The sequence below is a fragment of the Dysidea avara genome, chromosome 7 (genome assembly GCF_963678975.1).
Source record: "Dysidea avara chromosome 7, odDysAvar1.4, whole genome shotgun sequence".
Lineage (NCBI taxonomy): Eukaryota > Metazoa > Porifera > Demospongiae > Dictyoceratida > Dysideidae > Dysidea > Dysidea avara.
Genome location: NC_089278.1, coordinates 13629204 through 13648781, shown reverse-complemented (window position 1 = coordinate 13648781; position 19578 = coordinate 13629204). Strand labels below are relative to the sequence as shown.

The 19578-nt window shown below is 39.9% G+C and overlaps 1 protein-coding gene across 3 annotated transcripts; it reads right to left on the bottom strand.

The window, feature by feature from the left end:
* Positions 1 to 461: 461 nt before the first annotated feature.
* LOC136260842 (tyrosine-protein kinase receptor TYRO3-like) lies at positions 462 to 18791 on the bottom strand. 3 transcript variants are annotated; one of them, XM_066054723.1, is made up of 13 exons: positions 18715 to 18774; positions 18569 to 18641; positions 14747 to 14840; positions 13626 to 14050; positions 13455 to 13563; positions 9404 to 9510; positions 8381 to 8473; positions 8198 to 8281; positions 7683 to 7894; positions 4442 to 4551; positions 3530 to 3689; positions 1453 to 1589; positions 462 to 686 (listed from the first exon to the last, which is right to left on the bottom strand). In XM_066054723.1, exons 2-13 carry the CDS (start codon positions 18630 to 18632, stop codon positions 575 to 577), a joined length of 1707 nt encoding a protein of 568 aa, XP_065910795.1. In that variant the 5' UTR covers positions 18633 to 18641; positions 18715 to 18774; the 3' UTR covers positions 462 to 574. The 3 variants fall into 3 exon arrangements, with proteins under 3 accessions (XP_065910795.1, XP_065910796.1, XP_065910797.1); XM_066054724.1 differs by lacking the exon at positions 18569 to 18641 and having other exon boundaries at positions 18715 to 18791; XM_066054725.1 differs by lacking the exons at positions 14747 to 14840; positions 18569 to 18641 and having other exon boundaries at positions 18715 to 18781.
* Between the last annotated feature and the right edge of the window lie 787 nt (positions 18792 to 19578).

Here is a 19578-nt window from a genome sequence, read left to right as displayed (position 1 = left end):
TCTTCCAGTCCCGATATAAGCTTTATCTTGTAGCTAGTCTTGCAATAAAGTGCTGGTTGCATGTTTGCTCTGTCACTGCATGTGTGACAGAGCAAACATGCAGTGAACATGCAGTCCATAGATAATGTGAACATGCAGTCCATAGATAATGTGAACACATACATTAGTCCAGTGAACATGCAGTCCATATAGATAATGTGAACACATACATTATCTATGGACTATGGTGTAAGCATAAGAAAGTCCATTATTGCACACATGACATTCATTCAGTCTTACTATCACTTTAGTGTATCCTACATTCGTATCACTTATAAAATATTCCTGCCTTTGATACATGTATTTAGTTAGCTATACATCTAGAGCATTGCAAATGGTATACTGATCCATCTACACACGTAACTATACATGCCAATGTTGAACTTTAGGGGAATCCACCAATTGTTAAGACACAAGGTGTGTAACTTTTTAAGTTATCATTCAAAGTTAAATTCCACACATGCACTGGTACAAAATACAGGCAGTTTGTTTCACAGACACTCTACATACTCTATATACAGAAAAATTATATGTGTTAGTTATGTACAGTATCAGCTTTGAGTTGAGTTTCAAGTGTTTGAACAATAGCTGTGAAGCTTAGCCGCTGACTTGGTGAGTCTTTCCAACAAGATAGCATTATCTGATACCTGTATAGACAAGTATGTATAATCACATCAATGGTAATATAATATATATGCCATGAACCCTCTCTGAATGGTCACAAGTGCACACACATGACAATGTTTGTAAGCCAGTAATTTCAATACCATGCCAATGATTAAGTATGTCTCTAGGGCAGACAATGTTAGGGGTATACATGTGCCACTACTGAATTCCTGCATATTCACAATTTCGCTATCTGCCATCATGAATACTAAATCGGTTATGCCTCAAGCAGATTGATAACTCCTAGTTAAGCACAAGGTCAGGATTCTACTCAACTACTTTCTATATGCCATGCCATATTTGTTATAGCATATAGTTATATCTCTGTTGCCACTGAGACAGTTACTGCAGTGGTAAACAGGGACACCTACTTATACAGCTGCTATCTTCCACAAGGTTACTCTTTCAATACAGGTTTTCCCCCACAACAATGCCTACCTAAACATCCATTGTGCAGTTCTACTAACAGTACCATAATGTTATAATTTAATCTGGAACAGTGAATACTGCTTGAAAATTGTGCAATGATAATGTTCTGACCATCTCTTAAATGTTGCAGCAGATAAATATACAATATCTGAAAGAACTGTGTGGACCATTGATTCCCTGAGCATATTCTTACATAAGCCGATAGGGTGTATGCTGATATGTATGGAAATATGGTGGTTTACTGAATTGAAACACAAACTCATACATCCACACACAGATGCACACAATGTGCATGATGGTAACTTATGTGTGACTTACATTTCATGTGAACAAAGCACTGGTTTATTTAGTCTTTTACCCTCACTCAAGTATTGGGTTATATCACAGTTTTCAACCCCAGGATATGGCTGACGACCCAAACTGAATATCTCCCAACATGTCACTCCATACGACCACTAAATAAGTAGAAAGTAGAAATTGATTACTGTGAGAGTAAATTTACATTCACAGCTAAACTTCTAAGACAGTGGAATAGCTACCATTTACAGCTTCAGCTATAAAAGACGCAAGAGCAGGAATAAATACTGCAAAAGATTGAGATGCTCTAATAGAGCAGAAACAAAACAATTACTCCACTCTTGTGCCTCATCTTATAACCTATAACATTGTTACAATTCTTTTAATGAAATTAAGTTTGTTATACAGTAATAAATACTAGTTAAAGCACCGCCGCGAGTGCAATATGGAAAAAATAGCACGAGGGCGTGGGCGAGAGACTAATACAGCACGAGGCGAAGCCGAGTGCTGTATTAGGTTCGAGACCATGCCCAAGTGCTATTTTTTCCATATTGCACGAGCAATGGCGGTGCTTTAACTGGTTTATTGTACTAAAGTAGTGGCTGCGAAGAGTGGGGGTGACGCCAAGTAGCAGGAGGTGAGTGCCTATCCGCGTAAGCTCGAGACCGTGTGTATTCACTGCAGTGATTAACATTGTTCATACTGCCTTCAGCGTCAGAGCACCAGCGTGATGAAGCTAGCTAGCTACGTAGCTTTAGTTGATTTGAGCTGCCGAGAGCGACAGTAAGTGGCCAACTGCTTCTTTCTCGGTTGAGGCCTGGCTTAAAGCCCATGAGTAAGTCTGTGACTTTGTTATAGAGAGGCTTGCTATTGTGTTTGGCGGGTGAGTGCATTTATAGAAGCCATGGTGTGGCGCTGGGAACGATACTACGAAGGCAACTGGAGCGAATTAACTTATCGTGTTCCACCTGGCTTTACAACGTGGACAGGAGTCATTTTGTAGTGTTGATAATGCCATGTGCTCTGTTCCTTTTCGCTAAGAATGGCTTTCAGGGTCATTCGCCCACTTGTGTTTAGGTCATGGCATTGTTCTATGTGTTTATGATACGTCATAATTGTTGAATGGCTTCATAACATTGCAGTGGTTTGGTGAAAAGAATGCGATAATGTGTCTGGCATTGGTCATGCTTTGGTCAACTTGTTTACTGTTTCAACAGTGCTGTATTGGGATCAAAGGGAAAATACAGCACACTTGGGCAAATACAGCACAGTTGAAATAAATACAGCACCCTGCCAGCTTTGAAGTGTGCAGCCAGGTGTACAATATGGAAATAAAAGTACACTTTTCACTTTGATCTTTTCACCCAAAGTACAATAAAATACATATACAGAACACAAAATGGTTAAAAGCCACAAATATTGCTGCAAGTAAGTCATCAAAATTAGGCTTTGATCTGTAAGTGTAAAGCTTAACCACAGTATCCAACCACAAATATCACAAATGACTATAGCTAGTTCATGTGTAAATCACTTCCAAAACTACCATTGCTATCCTTATACCTCCTTATTCTGTTTACATGATGTAAGACATAATTGGAAACTTTTTAACTTTGATGATCCAATTACAACAACCTGGTTGTTTTTTTGGAAAATGTTGACCTGTTTCTTAATGTATCTATCAAAATGTCATGCCTCACCCCCAGGTAGGGTGGGGGAATGAATACAGGGGATTTTTACAAAATCTAGTGTCAAATTCTGACTATAAGAAGCTTGTCAAAACCCCACTATGTCCCCACCCCGAATGAGGGGTTTCTATCGGGGGATTTGATTTTGTCTATTAAAATAATTTTTTTGGTTCAGCAAACTGCCACCACAAGATGTAGGTGTCAAATTGCTGTGTATGGGGATCCTGGGGGTGGGGCTTGACATTGATAGGTGTATAATAATTTAGTACATATGTACAATTGTGCATGCCTCAATACTTTCTTTGTGTCCATTGACTTCATTCTCAAGAACATTACACTGCATGGAACTGACAGACTATATCTTTTATACACATATGCAACATGTTCCACACCTTGGTTCCTAATAAACTTACCACATCACTTTGATGGCTATACATGCCATCATGAAGTGATTCTGGTGGCATCCACTTTACTGGTACTCTACTACTTTTTGATAGTCTGTAGTAATCACTCACATAAACATCTCGACAAAAACCAAAATCAGAAATTTTGACTGTCTTATCTTCATCAACCCTATACAATGAAGTAGATATAAATTTCAAAAAAAAAACAAAAAAAAACTTACAGTTGTATGTACATATATTTACTACATTGTGTAGTATAGCTGTGTGTGAGTCTTAGAGAAAATGTTTGATGAGTACTCTTCTTCTAGATGTCAATTGATAAAAACTGAATGCTGTGTTTACATATTTAATCATGCAAGGCTATTATAATAGTTAGCATTGCTATTGGCTATAATAAAAAGTTGTCAAATTCATCAAGCATTTCCTTGTTTGTCACAAAGTCTTCTAAATATTGTAAATGATGAAAGTTTGGAGTGACTTGAGTTAGGTGAATTTTGCAAATTGAGAAGTTTACCAAACTTTTATTCACCAATTTGCTTCATGTTCGAAGTTATAAACATTTCAATACTTGGGCCAACTGTGTAAGATATACGTGGCAAGGTGAGCAATGTCTATCACTGAATTTACTTTATATGCATGGTAGCTACCTTTGAATCAGCACAACAGTGGCTATAGTACAGAATCATTGGGACGCTTACTAGCTGTCCCTTTGCTCTTGATTCACTTTCTTTTACAGCCACATGCTGTCTTGTCACTTTATGCCACCATGCCACTATGTCTATATCATGTGATGTTTAATGAAATTCAAGGTGAATTTGCCAAACTCTAATCTACCACAATGTTTGACCACCTGATTCACCAAGCTTAAGCACTCTATGCTTTTGTTGTAATGGTACAATAGTATCAGAAAAAATAACTTACATGCAATTTCTGGCAGCTAGGTCACGATGTATCAAGTGCAGTTTACGCAAATACTGCATTCCATTTGCAATATCATAGCACATTTTATGCAATATTTTATAAGTGATGTTCTATAAATAAAAACACTAGTATAATATCAGATATTACAATGCAGTACTATAGTGTAATAAATAAATTATTACTTTTAAAAAATGAAGTAGAGTTCCAGCAATAAAAAGTAGTGAAACAAGATATGATGGTAGCTACAGGGGCGTATCTAGCCCAAACATGATGTCCGGGCAAGCCCATTTACCTGTACACCTAGTCCAGTTAACAACTTGTGTGGGTTCATACATGCATTCATCAAGTTATTGTTTTCAAGTGCATGGCATGACTAGCTACAGTTTTTAACTCTTATCTGTATGCATATAGAATAGCTCATCAGTCTGTAATCACTCCATCTCTAGCTACAATGTATGTATCAATTGTGGGACTGCAACATCATGTGCCACACAAAAGGATAATTCCAACTCATAATGTCCAATACTACTGAACTGATAGATTTCTTGCACTGACTCGTACTTGCGCGGATCACAAAACCGTCATGACACCGGTTCATCTACGTACTCAGTAGAGGCATCCATTCCCTGCATCGTCAGCAGTTTTCTCACGTTATTCCCTTGACATTCCTTCGTCGTAGTTGTATCACAATAAATCTGGGCACTGATTATTCAGCATTAGACCTCTACCTGCTGAAATCAAGTAACCAAACAGTTAGTCATCTTGAGTATTTTCCACTTCACGCAGTCTATATACAGGCAAACTCATCACTTCGATGAGACTACAAATTGGCACTATTCATTTTGGGCAGGTACATCTCCGTTTTTTCAGATTTAAATATAGTAACTCGTAATCTACGGGGCTATTGGACTCTTAATTACACATGCAGTGCTTATTTTCCATGCAAGAATTCGCTACAAGCGTTCGCTACTGTCAATGGTGTCCTAGTGGATAGAATCGTAATTAATAAATTGTGAACAATGTATTTTCATACGTGGCTACCACGCCAGAAGATTTTCTGATTCCCGGGCAAGGTGAGTTGATGCCTGGGAAAATTCCCGGGTGTAGATACGCCACTGGGTAGCTATGAGGGAAAATCCCCACTTGGCATTGTAGCAATGTGAGAAAATCTTTAAATTGGCATATTTACATCATCAATGCCAAAGTAGGAATTTTTCCACATTGCTACAATGCCAAGTAGGGATTTTCCCTCACAGCTACCATCATCTCTTGTTTATTACTTTTCTTTTATCACTGGAACCCTACTTCATCTTTTAAATTAATGATTTTTTATTGCATTAGTTTTTTGTTAAAGCATAGCTATGAAATACACATGTGGCTGAGACTGCTGTATTAGAGTATTTCAATTTTGCACTCAACAACGTAATAGATTGACATGGTACAATGCCTTGTTTTCTATGGAGTTAGGGGCATGGCCTCAGCACTGATTAATAGAGGTGTGGTAGCATGTTCTTATTGTGTATGTGGCGTGGCCCATTGCAATCATTTTACAAGCCCAGCTTAGCTGATACTTCATACTACCAGGGATACTACAGTCCGTTAAGCACCTCAACTGGTTTCATGGTGCCTAAATATGCTCCTTCAAGCAGACATGGGGCCAGGTACATGAGTACTTATACTTAAGTACACTTAAGTACAGACTTGACAGTACTTGTACTTTACTTAAATACTTTCTTAATTTCCCCAATGTACTTGTACATATACTCAAGTACTTTGCTAAGTACTTGAGTACTTAAAGTACTGCAAACATTTTTTGTAGTTTGTACGCAGTGGGTGTACAATGAGAATAACAAAATTGTATGAAGGTGCAATTTATAACTTCTTGCAATTCTTCTAGTGCCTTCCCCAACCTTACTATGTGTCGTGTAGCCACGATTAATGATCACATAGCATTCTGGCAAACAGAAACAATGCTGCTGTTTAAGTCAGTGCATTTTAAAAGAGTTTTAAGAGGGAGAATGGTTGACAAAAGACTGAAAGTACCAACCCCCTAAGGCACACTTACATTCTATAATACACTGAATACAACGTATTTTCTGCTACAGCAAAATGTACTTGTACTTTACTTAATTACTTCCAACATGTACTTGTACTTTACTTAAGTACTTTTAAATGTACTTGGCCCCATATCTGCCTTCAAGGAAAGTGGTGACATGTAAAATTAATGTCTTGGTATGATTTCCTGGTATAAAGAAGATGATGTGTAATTGAAGACAAAAGGAATGGCAAAGCACAAAAGGCAGACATTTGTTGGAACCACAAAAGGCACATCCCAAATGTGAGTTTGTTGTTGTGGTGTAAATGGTGGCTGTGTGCTGCTTCCTTTGGCCTCTGGCCTTGTGACTATGGTCAGGCAGACTGGCAGACCAAAATTTAAGTTTTGGTAAGTTTAAAAAATTTTATATACAGCCCCTGTAAGTGTTTTCTTGTCTTTAATGCTGTATTTGACACTAAATGGAATAAGATTATTCTGTAAAGGTGATTTTCACTGTGTATGATATGATATTTCTAAAATGGTTTATAGATGCAGCATTTCTATGATGCAGCACCCGTCACTTTAGGGGGAACCCTACTAAACAGTACTACTGTACCAACGTTGAAACCGGGTCACTACTGCTGACCCGGATAGCAATCCGGGTCAGACCCGGATGTGACCCGGATGTGACCCGGATTAATTAAAGCCGAGACGTGTTTCGGCTAGTCTCGGGCGAGCGAACGAGTCTACATTTTGAGCGTTCGATTCGTGTTGAGTAAATATTGCAACTTCAGCCTAGCTGTAGGTTGAAGACCAAAAAAAAAAGAAAAAAAAAAAAAAAAAAAAAAAAAAAGGTCTTTATCTACTGACAATAGCTACCCCTCACCATAGATACCCTCAGTTTCATGCTACATACTGCACTTACTAACAAATAGGCGTGGCTGAGCATATGTTGGTAATGCGATAAGTGGGTGTGGCTCACGAAAGAGCTACACGATAGCGTTTATAAGTTCCACGTCGTCAAACGAACAATTTCATTTCTCATGTGATCCAATCCGGGTCAGACCCGGATAAATTGTAAACCGGGTCAGACCCGGATGACCCGGAGAAAATGTGACCCGGATGACCCGGATGACCCGGATGACCCGACCCGGTTTCAACGCTGTACTGTACTGTTTGATAACTTAGCTAATTAAGGTGTCTTACCACAGGGAATGTATCAACATCAGTTTCTGAATTACGTTCTGAGAGTAGATAAGATTTAACATCGCCATTGACCATATATGGTAAAACCATTGCTGGAATGTACTCACTGTCTATACTCACTCCAATTAAGGGCAACACATTTGGATGATCAAGCAGTTTCATTTTACAACATTCCTCTAAAAATGCCTCCACTTCATTAATGGCAGTTGATGCTATGTACACACACATACATAAAACTATTGTGACCTAACTGTCGTACATAGTTATTTACATTATTGGGTAATTAAAATGAGAGTTGTATAACTTACAGTAAAGGTTCACAAATTATTTGTAAAATCAATTAAACAATTTTCCCATTTGATGGCCAAAAAGTTCATATAGCAATAAATACCTTATTATAAATTTCAAATCCTGTAACTTATGCTGTCACATACAGGTTAAACCAAATTTCAAACCCAAAAGGATTATGGGTTTAACTAGGGAGATAGAAAAAGCTAAATTTTACACAAATATACCTTTTAATCCTTTAATAGCAACATTAATACTTGTGCCAGTTTTGGGGTTAGTGTAAACACTTTCATACACCAATCCAAAAGCACCTATAGTCATGAAGAAATGTCAATATAAAATACAACTTTATATAGTAGGACATTATCTCAGTATATAGTCTTGATGAAATGCTATACGCATTAACCAACCTTCTCCAATCACAGTTATAAGATGTAGAGCATCAGAAGGGATAAGAATGTCATCAAGCTCAATTTCATACTGATTGACAAGACGTTCTCGTTCTAAACAAAAATATACGTTACAAGTACTTATTGCCAGAATGGGGAAACCACATAATGGTATGTTATGGATCAAGGCTTATGTCATAATACCTCAATTCTGGTATATGGCAAGTATACTATACTACATAATTTCAGTACTGCAGTTAAAGTACCCCTATGAGTGCAATATGGAAATGATAGAACAAAAGACAGATATAGCATGAGGAAAAGCCGAGTGCTACATTTGGCTTGAGAACATGCAAGTGCTATACTTTCTGTAGTGCTCAAGCATATGTTTTACTGGTTTAATGTATGAATCTGGAGTTGCTATCAAGAAGGAAGTAATACAGTTTATCATGACCTGAAATGCAACAGCAACATTGAGAAAATACAGTAGCTACTTGGGACTAGCCAAAGGTTGATTTGTAGTGACTGATGCTGTATTAGCTATCACACACTATTAAGATTCAGAACTAGCTGGAACAGAAGGATGGGAAAGCTAGCTATTTGAGCAATGGACATTCATGGTTTGCAAGTATGGTCTAAGAAGTGGGCAAAAACGCAGCAAGGTTAAGGCCATCATGTCAAGCCACTAAAAACCAAACCGAGAATTTACTGGACTTGCAATGGTGGACAGTTTAGTCAACAATTTAAGATGCAGTCTTATGAGTATTGTACTGTAATTACAAACGTATGTGTGTGTAGCCATTTATTTACTACTAATTTCTGGTAACATTGTTGACAGCTATGTTAGTGGGGGTAATTGCGGTCATTCCAGTGTCTTTGTGGGTCGCGTCTATGGTTGAATCACATTCATGCGTGCTTTATTACCATACTAAAGAAAAGTAAAGTATGCTTTTATGGAAAATAAGGCATACTTTTCCTGAAGGTATCATAAATTAAGAGTCCCATTTTCATCTGGACATGATACAACCCAAATACAGTAATCACCTTCATTCTGCAGAATAGGCAACTTGTGAAATGCATTTCCTAAGCCAATTACGTCTTGTCCATATGAAGAGTTGAGTGACAGTGATCCTCCAACTAAAATGATGTTCCTACATAAACAAATAATCATGACTTTCCATAAGTGTAAAAAGTTAATTCATACATAAGGTTAACACATGGTCTATGGTATGCTTTAATCACTAAAGTCCTGTAGCATATACATTATAGTTATATCACAGCAGGAGTAGAATGATATCTAAGTTATTAACACAGAGTCTGAGGCAAAGCAGAGGATAAGTGTCAATAACTAGATATTCTATGAATGCTTGATATAACTGGCTTATATCCAAGTGAAAGGGGAGTTTGTAAAGCATGGAATATGGAATAAAAGAATAATGGAATTGTGGAATAACAGAATAAGCAAAACTTATTTTTCGGTTTATGTATATGGCTTTCTATGCAGCTTGCATAAACATGCTATACTGACACTGCAATTTGATTGCTAAACATTGCAGTTTGCATGGTGTTTCATTGATTTTGTTGCATGTGTCTGTAATAAACACTTCTTTTTGTCAAATAATTAACACCTTGCTGGCAGTTCCAGATAAACTCTTTGAAGTATGGCTTCAATGGGATATAAAATATAGTTATAGCAACTCCCAAGTAATAATTTTATATCCAAACTGGTCACAAATCTCCATGGCTACACAAAGATTAGCTCTACATGTAGACTACATAAAGAGGTGTCTATTATGAACACTGGCCTATGTGTGTATTGGGTGTATCCTAAGAATCATACTATACCATACATGGTAAATATTCAGGAAAGAAAACTTCTTTCATTAACTCAACACTTTGATTTCACATCTTCACAAATTAGTTGTTTTGGCTTATCAATCTATATATATACCATAGCCTAAAGTTTGCAAAAAGAATAGGCAGTGGATACTGAACCGAAAGTTGGTTCAATAAGCCATACCGGCTATTGAACCGACAGTAAAACTTAGACAAAAAAAGGGCTACTAAAACAAAAGCAAAAAAACCACAAAACTTATCCAGGGCTCAAACCCTGGACCACCAGTGTGCTAGGCCAGTGTGCTAACCACTGTGCTACCACTGCTGGCTACCCACCTCCCTTACTTTTCTATCTTATAAATGTGATGACTCAAGAAGTAAGCTGTACTATAGTAAGAAGAACGTTTAGTAGATACCCCAAACATTCGACTTTAGGAGACGCATCTAGTAGTTGCCTTGAGCATATGACTTTAGGGGACGTGAAAAGTAGCATTAGCATTAGGGTCGGGTTCAGCTTTGGTTTCTTCTTCACCTTTAGGCTGTAGGGGAAACTACTAAACGTGTGCCCTAAAGTCGAATACTGGGTGGGGGCATACCAACCTTAACACACAACTAGTCGTGTAGATGGATGACTGTTAGTTATTTTGTGTTATCCACGAAAATAAAACAACTTTTTGGTTCAGTAAATACTTCCAAAAGAATAATACCTAGACACCTCAAGAAAAAACAAAGAAGGACTATGAAACTATGTATACGTGAAAACAGCATATTTTCCCTTCCTCATATATGACATAGAAACATGACACTATCACATATCTTGATATGTTTGTGTTAAGAAAAAAATAGGGTATGTGTGTATGTATATGTAGTATCAAATGGCACAGTAGTACCGTTTAAGTAGGGATCCCCCAAAAATGATGCGTCACTTAAAATGCTGCCTTCAAAAATCATCCTAGAGACATCTTATGCAATGAAAATCACCTTTATGGAATAATATTAGTCCATCTAACTTTAAATACTGCATTAAAAACAAGAAAACATTAATAGGCAGCCGGATATAAAATTGTTTTAAAAATCGCTAAAACTCAGATTTTAGACTCACTGCCAGCCAGCCAGCCAGCCAGCCAGCCTGCCTGCCTGCCAGCCTGCCTGCCTGCCAGCCAGCCAGCCAGCCAGCCAGCCAGCCAGCCAGCCAGCCAGCCAGCCAGCCAGCCAGCCAGCCAGCCAGCCAGCCAGCCAGCCAGCCAGCCAGCCAGCCAGCCAGCCAGCCAGCCAGCCAGCCAGCCAGCCAGCCAGCCAGCCAGCCAGCCAGCCAGCCAGCCAGCCAGCCAGCCAGCCTGCCTGCCTGCCAGCCAGCCTGCCTGCCTGCCTGCCTGCCTGCCTGCCTGCCTGCCTGCCTGCCTGCCTGCCTGCCTGCCTGCCTGCCTGCCTGCCTGCCTGCCTGCCTGCCTGCCTGCCTGCCTGCCTGCCTGCCTGCCTGCCTGCCTGCCTGCCTGCCTGCCTGCCTGCCTGCCTGCCTGCCTGCCTGCCTGCCTGCCTGCCTGCCTGCCTGCCTGCCTGCCTGCCTGCCTGCCTGCCTGCCTGCCTGCCTGCCTGCCTGCCTGCCTGCCTGCCTGCCTGCCTGCCTGCCTGCCTGCCTGCCTGCCTGCCTGCCTGCCTGCCTGCCTGCCTGCCTGCCTGCCTGCCTGCCTGCCTGCCTGCCTGCCTGCCTGCCTGCCTGCCTGCCTGCCTGCCTGCCTGCCTGCCTGCCTGCCTGCCTGCCTGCCTGCCTGCCTGCCTGCCTGCCTGCCTGCCTGCCTGCCTGCCTGCCTGCCTGCCTGCCTGCCTGCCTGCCTGCCTGCCTGCCTGCCTGCCTGCCTGCCTGCCTGCCTGCCTGCCTGCCTGCCTGCCTGCCTGCCTGCCTGCCTGCCTGCCTGCCTGCCTGCCTGCCTGCCTGCCTGCCTGCCTGCCTGCCTGCCTGCCTGCCTGCCTGCCTGCCTGCCTGCCTGCCTGCCTGCCTGCCTGCCTGCCTGCCTGCCTGCCTGCCTGCCTGCCTGCCTGCCTGCCTGCCTGCCTGCCTGCCTGCCTGCCTGCCTGCCTGCCTGCCTGCCTGCCTGCCTGCCTGCCTGCCTGCCTGCCTGCCTGCCTGCCTGCCTGCCTGCCTGCCTGCCTGCCTGCCTGCCTGCCTGCCTGCCTGCCTGCCTGCCTGCCTGCCTGCCTGCCTGCCTGCCTGATCACAGTCGCAAGCCTAGAGGCCAAAGGAAGCAGCCCAAGGCCACCATTTTATGCTACAATAACAAACTCACCAGTGGGATGTGCCTTTTGGGGTTCCTACAAGTTTGTGCCCTCTGCACTTTGTCTTTAATCAGGCTCATGGTCTTCTTGTTGTTTCAATGAAAACATATCGAGGCGTTAATTTTCCCTATCAACACTTTCCTTGAGTAGCATATTTAGATGCCGCAAACTTATTTAAGCACTTACGCTTGGTAGATACTGGTAAATTCATGATAGGTTCAATGCCACACCTATTAATTGGTTAACACGATCTTGGTTAATTAATAACGATCGAGCACCAAGACCACATCTCTTAACAATCTATCACGATGACACACTCCATTATTATTGGCCTAGCTGTATTCATAATGCTAGCACAGCGAGAATATGAAAATAATGGCACACCCCCTGGCTGACTCAAGATACTCTAATACAGCAGTCACCCTAATAGAACAATCACATGTGTATAGCTGTATGCTATAATAAAAACCAAACAAACTAGTATATTAATTTTAAAATGAAGTAGGGATCCAAGCGATAAAAAGTAGTGAAACAAGAGATGAATGATGGTATTACAGCATAGCTCAGTGGGACCCTACTTTGGCATTGAACAAAATGATTGCTATAATATGCCAATGTAGGGATTTACCCACCGAGCTATGCTGTAATATCATCATCCATCTCTTGTTTCACTACTTTTTATTGCTTGGATCCCTACTTAATTTTTGAATTAATAATTTTTAATATACTATAGTAATGATTCTACTAGCAAGTTATTAATATTCACACTACAATGAAGTGTGGATGTACACAGTCTTTCCAAGTGATGCAAACTAAAATTAATAGGTATTATTGTAGGGAAACGTCATTGAAGAGTTGAAAAAAGTAATCAACTTGAATGTCATGCTTAGATGGTTATATATAGAATACTTCTTTACTGCCCACACTTATAAGGTCTATCATAACTGACTACTCAAAGACTGCATATGCATATAAACATTCATACCTGTGTCTGTATTTCCAGTATACAATGATAAGTACCACTATAACTCCAAGTACAACTGTTAAAACAATAGGCCCAATGATTATTGCCAAAACAGGATTCTCATCAGACTCTGTAGATATAAAGTGCAAATACATGCAGTGGTGAACAAGCATTGCAATATACATTTCATACCATTGATATCTCTAACTGCAAAATTAAAACAATTTTCTTGCAGATCATAAAGAGTTCCAGAAACATTTGGATAGTAAGAGCTAGGATCAGAGCAGTTGAACACAGAGCTAATCAGAGCAATCTCAATGAAATCCATCATTCGTTCTACTAATATTTGAACGCACTGTGCTACGTTTGTAGTAATAATTGAGCATTTTTTCTGACAAATTGGTCGCAGTTTTCCAGTTTCATTATTGCATGGTGGAAACATGATCAAGCATTCAGAAATAGTGAAAAACTCCCTGCAGACGGGTATTTCAATAAACTGCACTTTAAGGGCTTGTATCTTGTTAGCAAAGTCTACCAATTCTGGCAAATCAGCAATGTAAGCAGCAAATGCATCATAGCCAAACCCTTGACATGTTTCATCATCCACTAACTCACACCTATATCCATAAACATAGTGCATATAAGGGTAAGTGTGACACATTTTATGAATTCGATAATATAATTATTATGCAGTATTATGACAATTATTACTTACAAGCTAAATAAATGGTGTCATTGGTAGATAAGTGATAATCTACAATTCTACTATTTGACCATGCTTACGGACTAACAAATGACCAAGTATTTACCCCAATACAAAATTGTTCCAAGTATAAAATGTGTAAGTGCATATAGCTACATGTTAGCTACCCCACATAACTGATCAGTGCATATGCACTTGTTTTAAAATTTACTACAGCAGCTGCGTATGTGTATTGTGTAACATATGTATTACATAAAACATTATGGAGGATTTAATGGGCTTAAAAAGTTGCTCTATTTACTTGAGTGTAGATATATCATGAGTTGGCCACAGGGTGTAGGTGGTGGAGATCAGTGTTTTCAAAGAGAGAGGCATAGTGATGGCACATCATTGCAGGCTATAATGCTTTATCATAGATGACTAAATTGATAGCTATTGTCCCAGATTGCATTGGACCGTGGCTATTCAATTGGTGCTAAATATGCAGTGCTTTTTATGTTGAACAGAGTGGACACTATGAAACATACAATGATTATCACCATAATATGTACTTCATGATCAGCGCACATACGGAATCATCAAGACAAAGTACAAACAGTGCACTTATTACCTAATATCAGTATCACCATAAACACTGGTAATCAACAATGAAATTAGCAGCCAACTGAAATGTTCCATGTATCTCACATCAAAAGTATAGATTGCTAGAAAAGAAAAGTCATATCAAAACATTATGAGTTTATGGACATCATCTATAATTTTTACTACCCGTATGAACAGAAAATTTGGTGTGGAATTAAAATTGGCAATTTGGTGGATGCTTACAAAATCGCCAAATTAAAAATTTGTCATGTTTTTAAAATTATTATAACTGATCAAATAATAAGCACAAGATCAAGCAAGGTACTGTATCTAACAAACTCGTCAAGAATGAGTAATGTTGAAGGTTGTCAAAAGAGAAATACGACCAAGTGGAGCTTCGTCACAATCTGATACAAATTTGCTGAGTAACAGCTAGCTGCTAATAATTCCCATCATTAGGTATCTATGTTTCACACAGAAGATTGTATATGCGGGCCAATATGTAGGCAACGAGGTAAGCGTCTATATATACATTTTGTAGACAAAGAATAGCTACACAATTTTATACCACTTGGGACTCCACTTTATTAAACATGCATTTCATCAAAATTAAACTCTTGCCAAATTATTAAGCAAATGCCAAATATTCTTCTTAGCAAAATTTCTGCTTATACAGTATGTCTTTATCACCACAGAGTGATTCTTCACCTTATGCCACTAATCTTTGACATATTGTTATATAGCTATGCATGTATTGCATCAGGTAATAACGTTGCTAGTCATTTCATGACATTTATGAGAAGTACGACTCATTTGCTAGAAAATTTATGGTGGTATCTGATGAAACACATGGTTAGCAAGAAGTCAGTGTTATCTAGGTTGAATGTATGCAGATATGGTTCCAGATACAGCTCCTTTAGTAGATTGCATGATGCTGGAGCACCATTGGGTCTCTGAATTCAACAGAGTTTTAATGTCAAGAGTCTGTCTGACTCGATCCCTGTGTGTAACCTCTCTAGTAGGATAGCACTGCAGATACAGCATTGGGACATGTCTGAAATTACTTGTGTATTTAAAAATACGTATTATGATTAAGTACTGCATATTCCTATAGAAGTAGGTAACTATTAGGTCACATAAACGTAATTGCTAGTTTCTCATTCCCAATTGCAGAAGAGTAGCCATGCAGGATTCTTCTAAGGGGATTTCCAACAACAATTTTGAATTAGAGATGTGGGATCTGGTGGCACAGCACCCAGCCACTGAAAGACTTTGAATATTGTAATGGTTCAAAAGTCAACAGATTGCTATATATAATCATAAATCAGTACATTAATATGATAGTGAATTGGTTATAGTATTTTGTATAACCTCTGGGAAGCAGATGGCTAGAGGGGAGACATGAATCCATTAATAACATTAGCACACAAAAATCGTCTTGACCACCTGGCAGACTCCTGTGAGCGTTGAGCATTATTCAAATGGCTGCAAGTTTGAGGCTGCCTAGGTACAGTTATGGATCTTTCTTTTGTCATCAACTTTTCAAACATACAGAACTGAACATCTTCAAAAAGGCTGCAGGACCACAGGACCACCAAGTCCTGCAGACCTTCAGCAGTTGAGCTGTAAAGCCTTAACAGTTTCGTATGGAAATGAAAACCGTTGAAAACCTGTAATGATAATGAAAACCTGTTATTGAAAACCTGTTATTGAAAACCTGTTATGCTGTACTGCCAAACTAAATGGTGTGAATGGCCTGGGTTCTTCTACTGCAAACTTATAAATATAAATGTTAAAGCAGGTCTCCTACCCCCCCTCATGTCCCTGCAACACTATTTTCCATACCACACGGCCATCATTTATTAATGGCAGGCTGAATGTAGCTTTTAAGCAACTTTTATTAGTCAGAGATAGCATCTGAACAAGCGAAGTAGTATCACGAGTGCTCACAAAAGGGCAGGGAGGGGGGTGGTGGGGTGGGTAAGAGATAGACAAAGACGACGATTGAAGCCCAGACACAAGATTACAGGGCTGTGCTAGCTTCTTAGTGGCTGATGTGCAGCAAAATCAACACAGTAAATATTTGGCCAACTATATCAGGCCATCTACCAGTACACCACTGATTTTTGTCAAGCCAGGTCCTTCACAAGGCATTCAAGCCCACCACACCACACAGAAAAAATGTCTCTTAAAACCATCCTTGAGTAGTGAGGGAGTATGATAGTGTAGCTCTCCACTGGTGGTGATAGTTTGATTTTACCTGATGTGCAATTTGTCGTAAAAAAAATCTGGTCACATGTATTACATCATCAATATGCTACAGGTATATACACCATATTACTTGAATCAATGATATGGTTGGGGAAGAGGTCAACTTAGGTCATCCAGACAAGTCAGCACTAAGTGCATGACACTGAAAATGTAGTAAGTACAAGACAAGTCAAAGGTATATTAGCCAGGACCTTATACGGTGCTAAATGAGCTCCTGATATAGTGAATTAAACTGCAACAGAGAGTCGTATATACAATCTATGGTATTGGGTATGAAGAATGTAGCTCAGTATGATCCACAAAGAGTGCATGATAAAAAGAAAGAAAAACAAAAAACTATATACGATACTTAAAGAGGTACTTCTTCCTGGCTGACAGCATTACCTCTGGCAGAACAGAAATCCATTTGATAAAACAAGAATTCTGGGATGCCTTGCATCTTATGCACCTATCAATGTTAAGCCCCACTACCCCCCTCCCGGGCTTACTAAAGGATTAGTGGGGGATTTTCGCCGATTTGATCAGAAATTTTGCCCCACTAGTGGGGCATTTGACCGTTCGAAATTTTAGGCGTTTAGTTTAGCTTGCGAGCTATGAGAATTGATCTGTTTCCTAAAGTTTATTCCAGCGATACTACATGGAGATTTGACCACTAGTTGTTCCCCAGTGGGTGGAGAATTTGATTTTTCAAAAAGTCAAATCCCCACCATTTCCCCCACTACGCCCAGGAGGGGGGAGGTGGGGGATAACATTGATAGGTGCATTAGATATTCCTGAATATCCCCAGTCACTGTATTTGTGGAGTCTCTTTTTCTATGGATTATGTAAACATGGCAGCTTCACATTAGTTTGTCACAATGCTTTAAGGAACATCACTGCTAAGTGGCTTTCAAAGGCATGTTATGATGTGGCCATTGAGCCACCCTTACAGCCACATACTGGGGAGATAATTGAACCAAAAACAGCCAACCATCAGGATGAGGCTAGGGCAGATATTCATGCTAGGGAATTTTGGGAGCAGTGGCAAAGTGCCTTTTTTGATATAAGGGTATTCCACGTGAAAGCATCAAGCTGCTGCATCACAGTAATCCCCTCCTTGTATCAACACCATGAATTGCAGAAGAAAACGTATTAGAGAAGTTGAGCAGGCTTACCTTACTCCCCTTGTGTTTGCAAACACTAGGGAGGCCGTAGTGTTCTACTGTTGCATTGCTAACTATTTGTCTCGCAGTACACTGATGTAGCTCCACTAGCTACAACCGATCTCTAGATCGGTTTTGTTGCACATTGTCATTTCCTACTCCGTTCTGTGACAATGTGCATACATGGAAGTCTGTCCACATCTTGCATCATTATAGCGATGCCTCTCCAGAGATGGCCCAGAACAGGGACTTCTACTTAGACTATATGTAGCAATGTAATTAATATATGAATATTAGTTTCGACGTCATCACAGTGACAATACTTAAATTAATTACATTAAAGGGATCTACTGCACACCGAAACAGATTGACCTTTGGTTAGACTTTCAGTCCATTCAGCTTTAAACACTAACGTATTAATATCAGTACATGAAAACCTTCACAGTTAAATGAGTCCGAGCCCGACAGCCTGCCAGAGTCGGTGCAGCCGGTAAGTCTCATGATCTTGATCTACATTGTAAACACAGTATTTTTACGTGTACAAAACAACAACGTGTACACGATAAATACACTCGCTTCTCACCACATCAAGTAGGGCATACGTATGTCATCCAATCAGGTGTTGCAGTCGCGTGACTAGCCGTGCACCACCATATATTAATTCCGTATACTAATCATGACAGACTCCCCGGTTTATGACTACATCTCACTAGGGACTTGCAAACAAACTATAGCTGAGAGCCTGTTACACAGCTAGATACTTTACTTTTTGCACTTTCAGGCACGACTTTGCAACAGGTTCGGACCTGCTAGCTCAATGGCACACTGTCATTCAACCCTCAGAAACGCGAGTGATGAATCCTATTTTAGATATACATCTATATCTTTCTCATTTTAGACTTGCTGCATGGAGGTCAAGTCACTACTGCGTCTGGGATTTTTTTTCTTTCTGCGTTTAGTTTTTTTCCCCATCACATAGCTAATTAGCTAACCATTACACATTTAAAAAATGCATCATAAAATTACTCCAATTCCAAACTGTTGGAACAGGCCAAGTCAATCACACCTGTGATGGCTTTATCTGGATCCTCTTGTACACATCACTGCAGAATGAAGTAATGAATAAGAAGGAGTTTACATCTGATCCAAAACAGTGTCTGACTGTAAGGATGACAGATATAAGTGTTGCAAGCCTTTTGTAAACAACAGTTGCAGCTGGACCAATTCCACCAGAGCAGGAAAGCAACAAAGGAGAGAAGGTTCCCCTCTCTACTTCACATACTTGCTCACCATACATTCTCTTCTTATCCAGTTCAGCTCGACGATAGCATTGGGCCAAAGGGAAGGAGGCATAAGAGGTCGCCAAAGGGTTAAATACTTTTACATCAAAAAAGGCCTCTTCTTATCTCGTCCCCAAAAACTCTCAGCAACTCACATCAAGCCAGGA

Excerpts from the sequence above, each read along its gene's own strand:
- LOC136260842 (XM_066054723.1), bottom strand. The coding sequence starts at position 18,632 with ATGAGACTTACCGGCTGCACCGACTCTGGCAGGCTGTCGGGCTCGGAC. Across the intron at positions 7,895-8,197 it reads TGCTATTAAAGGATTAAAAG|CATCAACTGCCATTAATGAA; the intron begins GTATATTTGTGT and ends GTGTGTACATAG. Across the intron at positions 687-1,452 it reads GTGCTTTGTTCACATGAAAT|GTATCAGATAATGCTATCTT; the intron begins GTAAGTCACACA and ends TTGTCTATACAG.